The sequence below is a fragment of the Lucilia sericata genome, unplaced genomic scaffold (genome assembly GCF_015586225.1).
Source record: "Lucilia sericata isolate MDLA Ls3-8-SP2 unplaced genomic scaffold, ASM1558622v1 Contig000413F_arrow, whole genome shotgun sequence".
Classification (NCBI taxonomy): Eukaryota; Metazoa; Arthropoda; class Insecta; order Diptera; family Calliphoridae; genus Lucilia; species Lucilia sericata.
Window position 1 is genome coordinate 248,310 of NW_023994431.1, and position 20,713 is coordinate 269,022.

The following is a 20,713-nucleotide window of genomic DNA, read 5'->3' on the forward strand; positions in this document are numbered from 1 at the left end:
ATAGACTAGACTATAGACTAGACTATAGACTAGACTATAGACTAGACTACAGACTAGACTATAGACTAGACTATAGACTAGACTATAGACTAGACTATAGACTAGACTATAGACTAGACTATAGACTAGACTATAGACTAGACTATAGACTAGACTACAGACTAGACTATAGACTAGACTATAGTCTAGACTATAGACTAGACTTTAGGAATTAGGAATTATATTTTTCACTAGAAATGCTAAAAGCCCATTTTTCACTAAAAATCCAAATTTTCTAATTTGATTTGATTTCGTATGTACACTAAAAATTCAATTTTGCACTGTATGTTCAATATTTTTTCGGTTCTTCATACTGTTGCGAATTTGGAATTTTTATACACCAAATAACACTTTAACAAACCATCTCATCGTTAAATCCTTCTTCAAAAATGACCAAATTAGCAAGAATTCCATTTCTTTTACCAAAATAAGATGGCAACTTAATACGTTATAACACATATGAGTTGAAAGGAAACTAAAGTTAATTAAATGATGAAAAATCTAGTTTATTTGCTTCATTCTTCTTTGCACATCCGACAGTTGTAACATATTTCATTTATAAAAAACAACGTCTATAAGGAAATGACCAAAAGAAGACGAAAAAAGGAAACAGACAAGAGAGCTACCATTGGCTTTGTAAACTCTTCTTAAGGTTTTGTATGTATTGAAAAAATCTTCTTTTAAAGTTTAAACACATTTACAAAGATGGCAAATTTGTATAGTTGTCGAGTAGATTTAATGTTCATATGCATTTTTGATAACATTTGCTGAGTAGTTAAATATAAAAAATCTATTACTAGGATAGTTAATTTAAATACAAGTACATATACAGACATACATTATAATAAATTTCAATTCTAATGTATTTTTAACTGTTATAAATATTTAAATAATCCTTAATGTTACACTAGATTCTGCACTTATATAAGATTGCAACAATAACATCATTTTGCAAATATTTCTTACTTTAAACCAGTCATGGCAGTTTTATCGAATCATAAGTGTGGGTGCTAACATAATGTTATTTCAGCAATTCTGTTGATCTGTAACATTTTACAATTACATTCATGAAGAACCTCACATACAAACAAAATTGTTATAGTTGGCCTTTACTGTTTTATTCTTTCTTTTGAATTTCTTTAGTGCTTTAAATAATACATACATATTTAGCAACGAACTAAAGTCTGTCCTTTTTCACTCTCTCTTAGTGGCAATAATTTTATCTCTAATACCAACTATAAGAGGAGATTTATGGTTATAGTGGAAACATATTATGATTACTACAAATATAATTGAATATCATACTATGATTAAATACAATAGTAGTATTTTATCACAACATTATCATAGATGATCTGAAGATGTATTGAAGTAATAATGCTATGAGCAAAAGTAAGTGCAATGAAGTTGTTCTCGGAAACATTTTAAAATAGATTCGTAACAGGTGTAGCGTATCATATGATCGGATATGATCGAATATTTCTTACTTGTTATGTTTTTCTTATCATCATGCTGGAAAACTATGAATTTATACACATCCACACCTTTTTTTTTCCATTTGTCTGACGACAACTTTGTGATGGCACATTGAATGTGTCAAATATTCTGGGAATTTAATGTGATGTATGTTGCAACATCTTCCAAACATCTTCAATTCTCTGGTGGAAAAAAATCTAGATCTAGTACTTAAAGTAAAACGAAATACTAGATATAAAATGTAATTGAAAACTAGTTTGCAGATTGTAACTTTGTTGAGATTAAGTTACAATTTAACTACTAACTAACTAACTAACTAACTAACTAACTAACTAACTAACTAACTAACTAACTAACTAACTAACTAACTAACTAACTAACTAACTAACTAACTAACTAACTAACTAACTAACTAACTAACTAACTAACTAACTAACTAACTAACTAACTAACTAACTAACTAACTAACTAACTAACTAACTACTAACTAACTACTACTAACTAACTAACTAACTAACTAACTAACTAACTAACTAACTAACTAACTAACTAACTAACTAACTAACTAACTAACTAACTAACTAACTAACTAACTAACTAACTAACTAACTAACTAACTAACTAACTAACTAACTAACTAACTAACTAACTAACTACTAACTAACTAACTAACTAACTAACTAACTAACTAACTAACTAACTAACTAACTAACTAACTAACTAACTAACTAACTAACTAACTAACTAACTAACTAACTAACTAACTAACTAACTACTAACTAACTAACTAACTAACTAACTAACTAACTAACTACTAACTAACTACTAACTAACTAACTAACTAACTAACTAACTAACTAACTAACTAACTAACTAACTACTAACTAACTAACTAACTAACTAACTAACTAACTAACTAACTAACTAACTAACTAACTAACTAACTAACTAACTAACTAACTAACTACTAACTAACTAACTAACTAACTAACTAACTAACTAACTACTAACTAACTAACTAACTAACTAACTAACTAACTAACTAACTAACTAACTAACTAACTAACTACTAACTAACTAACTAACTAACTAACTACTAACTAACTAACTAACTAACTAACTAACTAACTAACTAACTAACTAACTAACTAACTAACTAACTAACTAACTAACCTAACTAACTAACTAACTAACTAACTAACTAACTAACTAACTAACTAACTAACTAACTAACTAACTAACTAACTAACTACTAACTAACTAACTAACTAACTAACTAACTAACTAACTAACTAACTAACTAACTAACTAACTAACTAACAACTAACTAACTAACTCACTAACTAACTAACTAACTCACTAACTAACATATCTACTCATATCTACTCTACTTCGGGGCTTCAATAGGCATATAGTGAGTCGTACATATCTCTAACGAAGGTCTTAAAATTTTTCAAAGATCCAGACAAAGATCTATGATAATATGCCCTCCTCGCCATCTTTTTACAATGGGAATTATATTGGAAATAAGACTCTCTTCCGAAAATCACTTAACAAAACCTTTTTCTGTCAAAACCATGCTGTTTAAAAATAGCACATAAATATCCGACAAAATAATGTTTTGGTTTATAATGTGGGTTAATTTCTACTCAAAACCAGAAACCACTAACGTTAGAAGTTTTCAGTAATTACTAAACGTGTTCATGCAATTATATGCATGAATGCTGCTACTATCGTATCAGGTATCTAATTTACTACGCTCTTTGGGCGAAAAACTCGAAATTTTTCATACTCAGTCAAGAGTCTCAGCCATGTGCAGTAATTTCACAATGAACATTTAAACAAAAACAAAAGAAAAAAGCGAAATTGTTAGTTAATTACATCACTAGAGCTTAAATCCAAAAACCACATTTCAATTTCCGTTTACAGCAGAAAGCACACAAATGTACATAACTAAACTTGTAGTACGGCTGTCCGGTAGTTTTATAGTTGGAGTGAAGACATCTTTTAATCTTTGTTTAGAAAACAATAGTTATTTTAGTGTTTACTAGTATGCAATAAAATAACCTGTCAAAATCCAAACTTTAGTAGGTAGCTAATGCTGGTTAAGTTCTCCAGCACTGCAGGGTAGTGTTTTTCATTTAGCATCACAAATGTTAAACTTTTCCTATACATTTTGTGTTATTGTTAACCAAAGATACAACTTACTAAATCAATAAAAATTTCTGCTGTTTTATTAGAATGAAGTGAAAATTGATAGACAGACAGACAGTAAGTATTAGAAAAGCAACATATGATTGATTTTTCAAGAATGATTAAAGCAATCACTAGATTCTAAAGATTTTCTATTTCTATACATAGACGAATATAAATGAAACATCAATTTGGCCTAAAGCTTTATAAAAACTACGTACATACACACATACAATATGAAATAAATAAGGAAACGGAAATGTAACAAAATTGAAACTACAAGAAATTATATTGGAAATTTTTATATGTGTTTGTGTTTCGAAGTTCTAACTATAACTATCAGTAACATAATATGAAATAGAATTTAATTAAAAATGTATTCAATTAAATTTAAATGTAATAAAATACTTCAACATTGCAATATTTAATATCTAGAAATTAAATATATTTTAAAATAAAATTCTTTGTAATAACTAAAATATTGATTTGTTAGTTTTAATTAATTATGTTTAAGGCCTTTTTATTAACAATGAAAATAATAACGAATTAGTTTTTGAGAATGAAATATGTTCTGAATCTGTATGATCTGTATTATAATGAATTTAAATTAATTATAATTGCATTATAAAGTATTATAATCAATTATACATTTATTATAATGTTTTATAAACAATTATAATGATTCTATAATGTTGTATAATGAATTATAAATGTATTATAATACATCATATTTGTTCTGTAAAATATAATAATACATTTTAATTCATTATAATTATGTTATAATGCATTAAGATCAATTATAATCGAATTATAATATATTATAATCAATAATAATTGTGATATAATGCATTATATCCTTTTATAATTGTATTATAATACATTATAATTAATTAAAATTGTTTCATAATATATTATAATCAAATATAATTATATGAGTATGCAGTATAAGCGATTATAATGCATTATAATACATTTTAGTTCATTATAATTATGTTATAATGTATTAAGATCAATTATAATCGTATTATAATATATTATAATCAATAATAATTGTGCTATAATGCATTATATCCATTTATAATTGGATTGTAATACATTATAATAAATAAAAATTGTTTTATAATATATTATAATCAAATATAATTATATAAGTATGCATTATAATCAATTATAATTGCGTTATAATGCATTATAATACATTATAACTATTTATAATTATATTATAATGTGTCGTAATACATTATAATCAATTATAATTCTATTAAAATGTATTTTAAGTAAAAATAATTCTGTTATAAAACATTATGGTCAATTATAATTGTTTTACAGAACATTATAATATATTATAACTTTTTATAATTATATTATAATGTGTTATTATAATGTATTGTGTATTATAATATATTATAATCAATTATAATTGTGATATAATCTATTATAATGCCTTATAATACATTTTAATCAATTATAAATTTGTTATAATACATTAAAAATCTATAATAATTGTATTATAATGCACTTCAATCAATTTCTGAACGTCTCAAATATCTAATGCTACCAAATCTTTAACCCATTAATCAGTTATACAATATATAACATATTATAATCAATTATAATTTTGATTTGCTCTATTATAATGCATTATTAAACATTTTAATCCATTATAACTTTGTTATAATGCACAAAAACCAATAATAATAAAGTTTTGAAAGATTAAACTTTATTATTCTTTTCAGAGTCTCTATTATATAATTTACAAATATACAGCTTTCCCTAAATAAAATTCCCCCAATAAACAAATGTTCTCATAAACTTTAAATTTTCTATTCCAAGCAATAAAATTTTATCTAGTGTAAATTTTTCTTAAATTGTTAATAAATAAATACATTTCTATAAAGGTATATAGAGGAATTAACTTAAGATCCTTTTACCCACTTACAAGACAACAGCAACAACAACAACAACAAAAATAAGTCATTTAAGTGTAAAATTACAAACAACAAAACTTCTTGTATTCCTTTAACAATTTGAATACTAAAAACTAAAAGTATTTTTATAACCTCTTTTTAGAGGAAAGAAAAAAAGATACAAAAAAATTGATTTTTGTTTCCTATTCTCTTTTCTGTTACTTCTATTTTATTTATAACACAACAATGACGACGTTCTTGGTGATGGTGTTTGCTACAATATGGATGCTGTCTTTCATCATGTCTTCATCGTTTTTACATAAACAAATAAAAAAAAATCAAATTTAAACCAAATTCCAACAACAACCAAACTCACTTTATACATCTATCCATCTATACCTCTAATGCTGTGTTGCATTGCTGTAATCTGGAATAACAATAACGGCTAAAACAACAACAACAACTACTAATACAACACAAACAACATATTGTTACAATACATTAATAGCGCGTGGTTTTGGTATGCGTGTTGTGGGCGGTAAGACTGGTGCTGATGGCAGACTATTTGCGTATATTGTTTGGACTGTGCCTGGAGGACCAGCTGAAAAGAATGGTTTACAACAGGGCGACAAGGTAATTGAGTTTACTTCACTACAATAATGTTGATTTTTAGATTGTTTCTATATGTCGACCTTTATGTAAAAAAAATTAGAGAGCGATTTGCGAACCCTTTAAAAATGAAGTTAGCTTAATTTTTATAGAACATATAATAAATGCAATTGTTGTTAAGCTACAGCTAATTATAACTGTGTTGAATATATTATAAACTATTTTATTTGCATAATAATGCATTGTAACCAATTATAATGCATTATAATCAATTATAATGCATTATAATCAATTATAATGCATTATAATCAATTATAATTATATTATAAAGCAATATAATTAATTATAATTGTGGTCTAATATATTATTATCAATTATAATGCATTATAATTGGATTATAATACATTATAATCAATTATATTTGTAGTGTAATGTAATATACTCAATTAGAATTAAATTATAATGCATTAAACTCAATTATATTTGTATTATAATCAATTATATTGGTAATAAAATTAAATATAATCAATTATATTACATTATATTACATTATAAAGCATTAAAATCTATTATAATCGTATTATAATACTTTATTATCATTCATAATTGTATTGTAATAGATTAATAATAATTATAATAGCAAAATAATGCATTATTATTAATTATAATTTTACGATAATGCTTTAGAATCATTATAATTGTATTATATATGAAGCATAATACATCATTATAGTATTATTAGTAATTATAATTATTTATATTTGTTTTATAATATATTAGAATTAATTATAATTCTGTTATAATACTATATAATTCATTATAATTTAATAATAATAATATAATCAGTTATACGAGAATTATAATACTTTAAAGTCAATTATAACTTTATTACAAAGAATTGTAATTAATTACAATTTGATTATAAAACATTATAATTTATTATAATTTGATTATAATACCCTATCATCAATTATACATTTATTATAATGCATTCAATCAATTATAATTGGATTATAATACACTACAATCAATAATAATTTTAATGTCTTGTATTATAATCACTTATAACTAGATTATAATGCATTATAATCAATTATAATTGAATTATAATACACTGCAACCAATTATAACTTTATTATAATGCATTATAATCAATTATAATTGGATTATAATACACTACAATCAATAATAATTGTAATATCATGTATTATAATCAATTATAACTATATTATAATGCATTTTAACCAATTATAATCGCATTATACTGCAACAAAATCAATTATAATTGCATTATAATGCATTACACATCAATAATTGTATTATATTAACATTATAGTCACAATATTATTGTGTTATAATAAATTATAATGACTTATAACTGCATTATTATATAAATCAAATTTCACTTAGCCTATTTGAAACAAATACCATCCAAGTTCTTAACATTAGCGAGAAAAAATATCAACTGTTTATAACTTAACTTCATTTTAAGGGGGTGAGGCCGGCACCATATTTTTAATACCAATCCATTCAAATTTACATACTATATGTACATTTGAATGTATTATGGTAAAAATTGAAAGTGAGTAGGAGTTTGCTAGTACGTTTTATATAAGTATAGAGATTGTTTCATAAATATATTTGTTTGGCTAACCCACACACAGAATTCATGGGGGTTATAAATACATATGTAGATATTTTGTAATACCATTGGTGATATAATGAATCCATGTTGGTGGTCATGGATTGAAATCCGAATTGTATTGTGATCGTGAAATTTTAACAAAGTGTTATTTTTAGTCTTATGATATATCAACGCTACTTTGGTTAATTGAGAACTTAAAAAAAAGTTAAACTACTAACTAAAGTTATGAGTAACATTATAACCTATATACATACATATAAGTAGCAAATACCCGACTATGCATCAAATTTTTTAAGTCTTAGAATTTCTATTAGTTTTCCTGTTGATGCCTCTCTATTGCTTTTAATTAACTTCGTTTTCAATTTATGCTTTTATTACATTTTCTACCACGATTACTTGACTATTTGCCACACGTTTACTAAAGTGTAATATTGAACAGATCTACTTATTTGCCATGGTAGACCTGTGCAAATGCCTTCTCATATTATGGAAAAGAATTTCTTTTATTATTTCTTCTTCTTTTTTTCACAAAGCAAATAAAGTTAGTGATTGATAGGTTAATGAGTATGCATTTGCATATAGACTGGTTGGTAAAAAGGATTTTTCAAGGATTGGCATATCTTTGGAAATAATAAGAAAACTATAACGTGATGGTTTAATAAGGAATATATTGAAAAGTGTTAAGTTTAAGCTAGAGAATATAAAGACATCTAATGTTATTTTATAATTTATAAGAAAAATCAAATCAAATAATTGCAATATAATGAATTATAATGTGTTATAATTGTATTACAATACTTTATAAAGAATTATAATGCAGTTATAATGAATTATAATCTATTATAATCTATTATAATTATATTACAATACATTATAAATAATTATAATGTATTATCACGCATTACAGTAGATTATAATGTATTATAATGCAATATAATATTACTATAATGTATTTTGATAGATTAAAATCATATTTATTATATTTAAATGAATAGTTTTATATTTTTGTAAATTATAATTGTTTTATAGGGTATTATAATCAATTATAACTGTGTTATAATACATTATAATGAATTATAATACAATTTTAATTTATTATAATGCATAATGATGCAATTATAATGCTTTACAAAACATCTTGAGAAATTATATTTATATTCTAATATATTATAATGTATTATAATGACATTATAAGGCATTATTATAAATTATAATTGTATTATAATAAATTATAAATAAAACACCACCCTAATAAAAGTATTCTTGCATTTCAAAAAGAATCTCAAATTTAATATAATACTCTCGTAATCAATATTGCAGTAATTTCGTCTAAGTATGATTTAGCATAAAGAAAGAACATAATTTAAGAATAAAATAAATTTATTCTAAAATAGATACATATTTACATACTCACAAAATCATAAATAATATCTACATATGCATAAAGTGTTTTTTTATACAAAAATTGTATGAGAGTATATTTATGTCTTTCATAAAAAAGAACCTTTAAGGCATTTTTATGTTGACAACAATAATTCTTTTTTATATATTTTTATCATTTTTTGAAATACTACTATTACATTGGTCGTTGGCCTTTTTTTTGTGTGTAAATTTATGATAAGAGTAATACGAAAATGAAATTTTTGCTTGTATGTCCACGTATGTTTGTTATTAATATAGAAAAAAAATTGTATGAAAAAGAAATCTTTTTTTGTTCAGTTATATTTTATTTTAATGTCAATCATTTTTAAGTACATAGTCCTTCATATTTGTGCATATGTAGACTTATATTATAATCAACTTAAATTTTTTTATGAAAAATAAATCTCCCAAAAAATGAATCTTTATTTAAATTGCCTTTGACAGTTAATGGCTGGAGCGAAAATGTTGATAAAAGTGTTTAAATGAAATTGTTAGACAATTTTTACTAAAACGAATAAATTTTAGATTTAATGAAACCTTGATAACTGACTAACTAACTAACTAACTAACTAACTACTAACTAACTAACTAACTAACTAACTAACTAACTAACTAACTAACTAACTAACTAACTAACTAACTAACTAACTAACTAACTAACTAACTAACTAACTAACTAACTAACTAACTAACTAACTAACTAACTAACTAACTAACTAACTAACTAACTAACTAACTAACTAACTAACTAACTAACTAACTAACTAACTAACTAACTAACTAACTAACTACTAACTAACTAACTAACTAACTAACTAACTAACTAACTAACTAACTAACTAACTAACTAACTAACTAACTAACTAACTAACTAACTAACTAACTAACTAACTAACTAACTAACTAACTAACTAACTAACTAACTAACTAACTAACTAACTAACTAACTAACTAACTAACTAACTAACTACTAACTAACTAACTAACTAACTAACTAACTAACTAACTAACTAACTAACTAACTAACTAACTAACTAACTAACTAACTAACTAACTAACTAACTACTAACTAACTAACTAACTAACTAACTAACTAACTAACTAACTAACTAACTAACTAACTACTAACTAACTAACTAACTAACTAACTAACTAACTAACTAACTAACTAACTAACTAACTAACTAACTAACTAACTAACTAACTAACTAACTAACTAACTAACTAACTAACTAACTAACTAACTAACTAACTAACTAACTAACTAACTAACTAACTAACTAACTAACTAACTAACTAACTAACTAACTAACTAACTAACTAACTAACTAACTAACTAACTAACTAACTAACTAACTAACTAACTAACTAACTAACTAACTAACTAACTAACTAACTAACTAACTAACTAACTAACTAACTACTAACTAACTAACTAACTACTAACTAACTAACTAACTAACTAACTAACTAACTAACTAACTAACTAACTAACTAACTACTAACTAACTAACTAACTAACTAACTAACTAACTAACTAACTAACTAACTAACTAACTAACTAACTAACTAACTACTAACTAACTAACTAACTAACTAACTAACTACTAACTAACTAACTAACTAACTAACTAACTACTAACTAACTAACTAACTAACTAACTAACTAACTAACTAACTAACTAACTAACTAACTAACTACTAACTAATTTGAAAAAATTAAATTCTATGCATCAAGCTTTTCCTTATCATTTTGAGAATATTTACAGCTTAAAGCTTTTCCATATCATGTTGAGAATATTTAGAGCTTTAAGCTTTTCCATATCATGTTGAGAATATTTAAAGCTTAAAGCTTTTCTTCGATCTTGCAGATTTTGGCATTAGAATTCTTAACAAATGTTCACTTCACTTTAAAAATTTCAATTAAAATTTATTAAAACTAAAACCCCATTCCCAACAATTTACAGATTTTAGAATGGAATGGCATGTCTTTAATCGATCGCAGTTTCGAAGAGGTCTGCAGTATAATGGATCGTACAGGTGACGTAGTGGAATTGTTAGTAGAACATGCTACCGACTTTCGTATGTGTGATTTATTCGATGAAAATATACCACCCGGTAATAGTGGTGGCAATGAAAGAGGACCCAGACGTTCGGGTGATGGACCCATTGGTTTGGGTTTAATAGCGGGTAAGTTTGCGACAGCAAATTATCATAACTGTTAATAACTAAATGTTGTAATATTTGCACCTTAATGTCTTTAATATGAAAATTTTGAAGACATTCAAATGTAAATAAAAATATTTAAATAAAGTTTTAAGTTTTTCTTAAATAAACTAACTTATGATTCTTTTGTTATAGAAGAAAAAAAAACGTAAAACATGTTTAAACTTATAAATTTTTTTGTATGTGTTTATTTTTCTTATCTTCTCATTGATTTTTTTTTACGTTTTAACAATTTTTGTTCTTTTTTTAATCTTCATGCTACAAAAAAACAAATAAAATCAAAACATTATGTCTCACTACCATCAATAACTACTACAACAAACCAAAACTACAACAACCACCATGTCTATATATAAAAATCAAAAAAATATATAGACCCCGAAACTACTACAGACAAATCACCGGCTTCGCCGACACGACGGAAATTACCCAAAACTCCGGTATAAATAATAATTCGTTTTTAAATTATATTTAAACATTATTTAGTAAATTATTTATTTAAACATAAAATACAAAAAAAAAAACAACAACTACCACTTGTAGTAAAACTTTAAATTGAAATGAAATTATCTAGAAAAAAGTTTGCAAAAAAAAAAATTGTGAAAAATAGTTAAAAAAAAAGAAATTTTGAAAGTTTTTTTTCGAAAAAGAAAAATTACTAGTTTAAACAAAAACACTTTTCTACAAAATATAAAAAAAAATATTAATCATAATTTTTAATTTATTTTAAAGTTTTTTACACACACAGCTTCATTTGTTTTAAGTTAAGTCTACTTTTAGCGCCTAAAAGTATGCTTGTTTTTCTTATTATTAATTAACACCTTAAAGTATACTTTATTAAAATTAAACTGTGAATGTTTTTTATACTTTTTGAAGTATTTTTTTGATTAAAATTAATTTCAATTAAAAAGCAACACTAACATATTTCACTTTTTTCTATATTAATGATTCGAATTTTAATTTATGGTTTTTAAACGCTTTTTATTTTAAAATTAGTTTGAATAAAAATTAATTTTTTCCCAAAAATTCCTTAAATATTAATTGTATGTAGAAATTTGATTATAATTAAATTGAAGTAATTAAAAATAAATTATTTTTTTCTAAATATTTGGCTTCAGTTTGTTAGTTATTGGATTTTAATATCTCATTTCAAAATGTTTCTTGTAATTAGAAAGAGTTTATCTATTAAGAAACATTCTGAATAATTTTTTAAAAATTATTTTTTATATTTTTGTTTTAATTTTTAATCACCTTTTATAAATTGCAGTACAATATGTATTATTATTAATATTTAATCGATGTTGTAGTTTTAGAATTTTTTTTAATTACTAAATAATCTACAAAATATTATATATAGAAAATTATAAAAACAAAAAAACGTTAAACAAAACATTTTACCAAAAGAATACAACTAAATATATTTAGGCAAATAAAAACTAAAACAAAACTGCTACAAATGACCTTTTTAGAGAGATATTTCAGAAAAAAGTTTTCAACATTTAGTACAAAAAATTCTTCTCAAAATATGTTTTAAACTCTTAAACATTTATACGGATTTTCTATTTTATCGTTGGTTTCGTTTTAGTCGGATTTTAGGGAATTTAAGTTCTCAATATAGTAGCCAATAGCAGTAACAAATTTTTAGATTACATAAGCCAACATATTTTGAACACTTTTCGGAAGTATTTAATAGCGCTGTTTCCATCACATCTGATTTTCTAGATATTGTATCATGAAGTTTGAAAAACTCCAGTTCTAGGCAATATTTGGGAAGACACCTTTATCTGTCATCAATCGACTTTAAAATCTTCTTTCTTCGAGATATCTTAACGTTTGAAACAACTTTATTTGCTGATCGTGTTGAATATTACATCTAGGGGAATATGCAAATCAATTAGCGAAACCTAAAGAGCAATCCATTAAGTTCGTATTCATCGTAACGAATACACAGTAGATCCACCCGAAAGAAATTGCAGTTGAATGCTCTTGAATATTTCCCTGGCTAAGGTATCGAACACGACTGTTTCGATATAACAACACTTCTATTAGACATGTTGAGTCCTGGTTAAAGCGTTTAACCATTAAAGGACAATTTGCTTAGATGCTCGAATAGTGATTCGGCTTAACATAACCTAATAACAAGCTCAGTATGGAGTCAAACGATAAAGTCCAATTAAACGCCCGTACATATTTTAGATGGATAGGAATTGAAACTTTAAACTGTAAACTCGAAATTACAGAAGTCGAGTGGTTTACGCGAACACCTGCCAAATGCCCTTTCACAGGGGTACTTTCACAACCACAGGGAAATTGAAATAGAATGGAATTGCAGTTGAAATCTTTTGAACGAATCAGTTTCGCAAACTAATATCGAACATGACTGTTTCGATATAACAATACCACAAGTAGACATGTTGAATCTTGGTTAAAGCGATCATCCCTTATAGGGCAGGTCTTTTAGATGTTTGAATACTGATTCGGCTTAACAAGTTCCTAAGCTTCATTTTTATTCAAAGGTGGCCAGAATTCAAACTCTTCATACTCTGGACACAAAAGATCAGAAGTCGAGTGATTAATGTTAACACGTGTCAAACGGCCTATTCTAAGCTGGTACTTTCACAGCCACAGGCAGTACTCGAGACTACACACCAGCACCCCTTTGTGTACTTTGCGAAGAACACGTAGGTGTAAATTTTTGCACATGGTTCCGACGGACCATGTACAAGCACTTTTCTCGTGTACTTGAGCTACCTAATCTCTGACCATTGCTTCCGAGATGCAAAAACATCTCTTCCGTTTACAACCCCGCAGATGGAATGATCTCTGTTGATTCGGCAAAAACACCTATAGATGAAATCAGTAGTCCGTAATACGAATCCATCAAATAAGCCATGGCCAAATTCTTGACAAAGAAGGGAATTTTTATGATGCCATCCGAATAAGATACCGAACATTCATCAGCATGCAACCCATTAGTAACTTATTTATACGACATGTTCAAGAGAAAATACTCGAGATATTAATACGAGTATATGGGTATGGCTATTATCATGTATTTTACTCATTTAACACCAACTCACTCCCATCTTTGAGTCCCACAACAATGGCAACAATTTATCTCGAAATATAGATTTCCCCGTGCATCAGTCTTGATCGATTTTGTATTTAAAACAAGGCAACCACATGCACCCCAAAGGAACCTTTTATTCAAGAGAACCCATGTAGGGTATGTCTGGGTCCATACACCTCCTATTTATCATGTATCTTCTTCATTTAACACCAACTCACTCCCAACATTTAGTCCCACAGATATTCGTATGAGGGTTATCTGCTATCTTTTTTGGCAACAGCACCGAATTAATTCCGAAATATATATTTCCCCGTGCATCAGTCTTGATCGGTTTTATATTTAAACCCGAAAGAACCTTTTCAATAAAGGGGGCAAAAAAAGTCCGAAAGTCTGCCTACTGGGCTACCGTTTTCCGTGGCACCAGATATCATAGGTGTTCCGGGTCGACTTCAAGTCAGTCAAATCATTCTTAGGCAAGGTCGATAATACATTTGGCACAACCCCGGCAAACTAGAGGTACTGGTAGCCCCTTTTTTCTCTGTTCATTACAATGGGAAAGATTCATCAAGGTGTCATGCACCGGGGGAAGGGAGGAAGTTTTTAGACATGAAAGTATAGTATTCGCTAGACTCTTATGCATGGACTGGTGCTTCTACTAAGATCTCCAACTCTATTGATTCCCTGTAACAATGTGTTGCTCGAGATTTTGTTCCCAGAACTCGCAGCTTTATATGCAATATTCGCTTTTCTTCATTTGTCTACGATGGGACAGTAGAAGTATTGCCTGATAATCCAAGAACCATATATTTTCTGAGAGTGTATTATCCAGTATCTCAGAATTGACAGGCAAATCGGTGCCCCTTTAATAAAAAGTTTTTAGATCGTACCAGGAAGGAAAGACTACTAGTCGATATAGGTAGCAGTCGCCTTATTTATATATACTACGGCTTCCTGAGGTGCATTATAAATCGGATTCTGTTGTTTTTCCACTTGAGCATTAAATTTCATTTCTCATTCAATGGCCACTTTCTCCTCGAGGAATCAACTACTTTCTTACAAGTAGTTTCATGTTTAAAATATCGGGATATCAACAAAGTGTTATTATTACTGTATTTTTTTATAACGATTAAGCCCTCTAGACTCGTCACAGTTGAAAAACGATTCACAATAGTGCGATTCACGCATAGAAGATAGTGAAATAGAACATTTTGGGCAATTAGTATTTGATCTCTAGCTTTTGCCATTTCGCAGAAAATTTCTTTAAAACAATTCTCTCTCTCACTAAACAAAATCTCTGAACTATATTTTGAGTTCTTATGTTTTTATTAAAAAAAAATTTCTTTTCATTGAGTAATTTCAAATTACTCTCACAGTAAGAGCAAAGCACCAAATTTAAAATAAAATAATATTTTAATTAAATTAAGATATTTAATAAAACAAACCAAGACCTTAACTACTTACAAGGACTAAAGAAATTTTTAAGAAATCTATAGTTTTCAAAATAAACTAATAAAATACTGCATAAAATATGTATGCCTTAAAATTATAGAAAATAATTTTTCTTAAAAACTCTGTTAAACCAATTAGCAAAAGTTAAAAGTATTTCAAAAATTGTTTTTAACAATATTTAAACCGAACAAAAGAAATACAGGGTCTTTAACTAAAAAAGTAAACCTATAGAGGAACAATAATAAAAATATAAAATTCATTTAACTAATTAACTATACCTACACTCAAACAAATAAAAATAAAACTCTATATAAATATAATAAACAAATTAATTAAACTAAACTAAATAAAATAAAATAGTAAAATTAACAACAACAAAAAAGTTAATTAATAAATAATTAATTGTGCTGTAATAAATGTTATTTAATTTAATGTAGATCAAAACCATAAAAAAAACATATTTATATAAAGTCAAACAGATTATTAAATTATTTGGAAAAATACATATTGAGTAGTAATAATAATTATACTATTATTTCGTTGAATTGTGTTGATGTTATTTTTTGAGAGTTATATTTGAAAATACAAAAAAAACTAATTATATACATATTATAACAAAAGTAATGTTGTGGTAGTTAATGAATTAATAATCCAAAAAAGTTAAAGTTAATATTAATAACTAAATAATAGTATGTGTACAAGTATTTATAGACATATTTATTTGTTATTTGTTGTAAACGAATCATTACTGACACATTGTTGAGTTGAACAATTGAAATTGACACTTGTTTGTAACAGTATGTTACCTAACTGGATCTTTAACAAAAAGGATGTTGCTAAACAAATTTTCTTACCTATAAAGTTATGAGTTCACTATAACCTTGACTACTACATTCTATAGTCCAGACAATAGCCTGTTGTATCTGTTGTCGAGCCACTGGTCTGCTCCCAAGTCGGGACTCTAGTATGTTCTATATTCGAAATTATAGTCTGTTATATAGTCGATACTATAATCTGTTCTATAGTCAAGACTATATTTAGTCTCTTCTATGGTCGATACTAGAGTCTGTTCTATAATCGAAGCTACAGTCTCTTCATTAGTCGAGATTACAGTCTGTTCTCTAGTGGAGACTATAGTCTGTTCAATAGTCTTTATATAGTTGAGACTATAGTCGAGACTATAGCCTGTATTAAATTCGAGACCATAGTCTGTTCTATAGTCGAGATTATAGTCTGTTCTATAGTCGGAACAATAGTCTGTTCTATAGTCGAGACTTGAGTCTGCTCTGTGGTCAAAACTAGAGTCTGTTCTATAGTCGAGACTGCAGTATGTTCAATAGTCGACAATATAGTCTGTTCTAAAGTCGAGATTATACTTAGTCTGTTCTATAGTTGCGACTATAGTCTGTTCTATAGTCGAGACTTCAGTCTGTTCCAGAATCTGTTCTATAGCCGTGACTGCAGTATGTTCAATAGTCGACATTATAGTCTGTTCCAAAGTGGAGATTATACTTGGTATGTTCTATGGTTGCGACTATAGTCTATTCTATAGTCGATACAATAGACTGTTCCATAGTCGAGACTATAGTCATTTCCATAGTCGAGACTATAGTCATTTCCATAGTCGAGACTATAGGCTATTATATAGTCGAGACTATAGTCTATTCTATAGTCGAGACTATAGTCTATTCTATAGTCGAGACTATAGTCAGTTTTATAGTCGAGACTATAGTCAATTCTATAGTCGAGACAATAGTCTGTTCTATAGTCAAGACTATAATCCGTTTTATAGTAGAGACAATAGTCTGTTCTATAGTCAAGACTGCAGTATGTTCAATAGCCGACAATATAGTCTGTTCTAAAGTCGAGATTATACTTAGTGTGTTCTATAGTTGCGACTATAGTCTATTCTATAGTCGAGACTTCAGTCTGTTCTATAGCCGTGACTGCAGTATGTTCAATAGTCGACATTATAGTCTGTTCCAAAGTGGAGATTATTCTTAGTCTGTTCTATAGTCGAGACTATGTTCTGTTCTATAGTCGATATAATCGGCTGTTTTATAGTCGAGACTATAGTCATTTCCATAGTCGAGACTATAGTCTGTTCTATAGTCGATACAATAGGCTGTTCTATAGTCGAGACTATAGTCAATACTATAGTAGAGACTATAGTCAATTCTACAGTAGAGACTATAGTCTGTTCTATAGTTAAGACTATAGCCTATTCTATAGTGAAGACTACAGTCTGTTCTATAGTCAAGACTATAATCTGTTTTATAGTCGAGACTATAGTCTGTTCTATAGTCGAGACTATAATCTGTTCTATAGTCGAGATTATACTTAGTCTGTTCTATAGTCGAGACTTCAGTCTGTTGTAGAGCCTGTTCTATAGCCGTAACTGCAGTATGTTCAATAGTCGACATTATAGTCTGTTCTAAAGTGGAGATTATACTTAGTCTCTTCTATAGTCGAGACTATGTTCTGTTCTATTCGAGACTATAGTCAATACTATAGTAGAGACTATAGTCAATTCTACAGTAGAGACTATAGTCAATACTATAGTAGAGACTATAGTCAATTCTACAGTAGAGACTATAGTCTGTTCTATAGTCAAGACTATAGTCTGTTCTATAGTGAAGACTACAGTCTGTTCTAAAGTCAAGACTATAATCTGTTTTATAGTCGAGACTATAGTCTGTTCTATAGTCGAGTCTATAATCTGTTCTATAGTCGAGATTATACTTAGTCTGTTCTATAGTCGAGACTTCAGTCTGTTGTAGAGCCTGTTCTATAGCCGTAACTGCAGTATGTTCAATAGTCGACATTATAGTCTGTTCTAAAGTGGAGATTATACTTAGTCTGTTCTATAGTCGAGACTATGTTCTGTTCTATAGTCGATACAATTGGCTGTTCTATAGTCGAGACTATAGTCAGTTCTATAGTTGAGACTATAATCTTTTCTATAGTAGATACAATAGGCTGTTCTATAGTCGAGACTATAGTCTGTTCTACAGTCGAGACTATAGTATGTTCTATGGTCGAGACTATAGTCTGTTCTATAGTCAAGACTATAAGCTGTTTTATTGTCGAGACTATAGTCTGTTCTATAGTCGAGACTATAATCTGTTCTATAGTCGAGACTATAGTCTGTTCTATAGTCGAAACTATAATCTGTTTTATATGGTCGAGAATATAATCTGTTTTAAAGTCGAGATTATACTTAGTCTGTTCAATAGGAACGACTATAGTATGTTTTATAGTCGAGACTATAGTATCTTCTATAGTTGAGACTATATTCTGTTCTATAGTCGTTACAATAGGCTGTTTTATAGTCGAGACTAAAGACTATAGTCTATAGTCTGTAGTAACAGACTAATATATAAATATTCTTTAAGATAGTCGTGACCATTACTACTTATCTGTTCTATAATTACAAGATTAGTCTGTTCTATATTCTTAAAAAATCCTTCTTGTAACCTCAAAATGTCAATTTCATTTGATTACTCTGCCATTGTAAGTAGTAAATTAAATGTACAACTCTTTATATATGTATACATGGAAATTAAACAAAAAATAATAATCCTTCTCTCTCTCTATACACCTACAAACCTTGATAGTTATATATTTATTTATATATAAAATATATACATATTTACATATAAAATACATATTAAAATATTAAATGTTGTTTTAATGTTTACAAAGAAAAAAAATAATAAAAACATAAATAACCCACCTACTAAAACCCACTCTAAAAATAAACTATTAAACTAAAATATTTACTATATATTTTCCCACAAAAAAACAAAATCCAACAAAGTGCTAAAATTTCCCGTTTTTTTATACTAAATAAAACTAAAACAACAAAAGAACAATAATAATCATAATAATAATAATGTTACAAGTGTTAAAAATGTTAAAAACAATTACTATTACAATAAAAAATAATACTAATGGACAAGTATGATAATAATGTCATTCAGTTAAAGCTGAAAAAAAATGTTAAAAACTTAAACTAAAATTGAAAAAAAAAGGAAAAGAAATAAAAAAATCAAATGTTAATGGAACAAATACTGTTTGAGAATACTAATGCTATTGGACTAGCAGACAGACAGTCGTTAGTCAGTCAGTTAGTCAAGCCAACTAGGCAGTGCAAAAAATATTAAAGTAACTCTTGTCAGATGGGTGATACTTTTTTTTACACTTTTTACTATTTATGTAGAAAACACATACTTTTTTTGTGACGACAAATATATTTTTTTAATATTAAATACACTTTACTTTTCGTATTTAATATATAAAATAAGGAATATCTAATTTAATCTATTTATTAACTTCAAATTTCTAAATTTCTTTCAATTTTTAGTTTAATTTGCGTTAATTTATACTTTTTTACCACAAAAAACACATATTTTTAAATACACAATTAAATTGATTTTATATTTATTTTTAAATAAGAAGAAAACAATTCAAATTTGTATAAAAATTCTATTAAAAATATGTGAAAGGGTTCAATATATATATAATTGTAATCCATATTTATATGAAGTGTATTTAAATGTATAAACTATATAATAAATCTCTTTAAATAAAAATCTTATATAAATATATATGTATATAATAAAATGGATTGAAATGTATCAAATTGAAAACTCAAAATTGTAGCATACAACTGAT

At 26.6% G+C, this 20,713-nt stretch overlaps 1 protein-coding gene across 1 annotated transcript in view; it reads left to right on the forward strand.

Annotated features, from left to right (window-relative positions):
• LOC119604650 (regulating synaptic membrane exocytosis protein 1) overlaps nucleotides 1-20,713 on the forward strand; it is a 204,606-nt gene that overhangs the window by 142,330 nt on the left and 41,563 nt on the right. Inside the window, 3 exon segments of the mRNA XM_037957411.1 lie at nucleotides 6,124-6,248; nucleotides 11,259-11,481; nucleotides 11,893-11,957. Of these exon segments, the coding sequence (XP_037813339.1) occupies nucleotides 6,124-6,248; nucleotides 11,259-11,481; nucleotides 11,893-11,957 (413 nt within the window).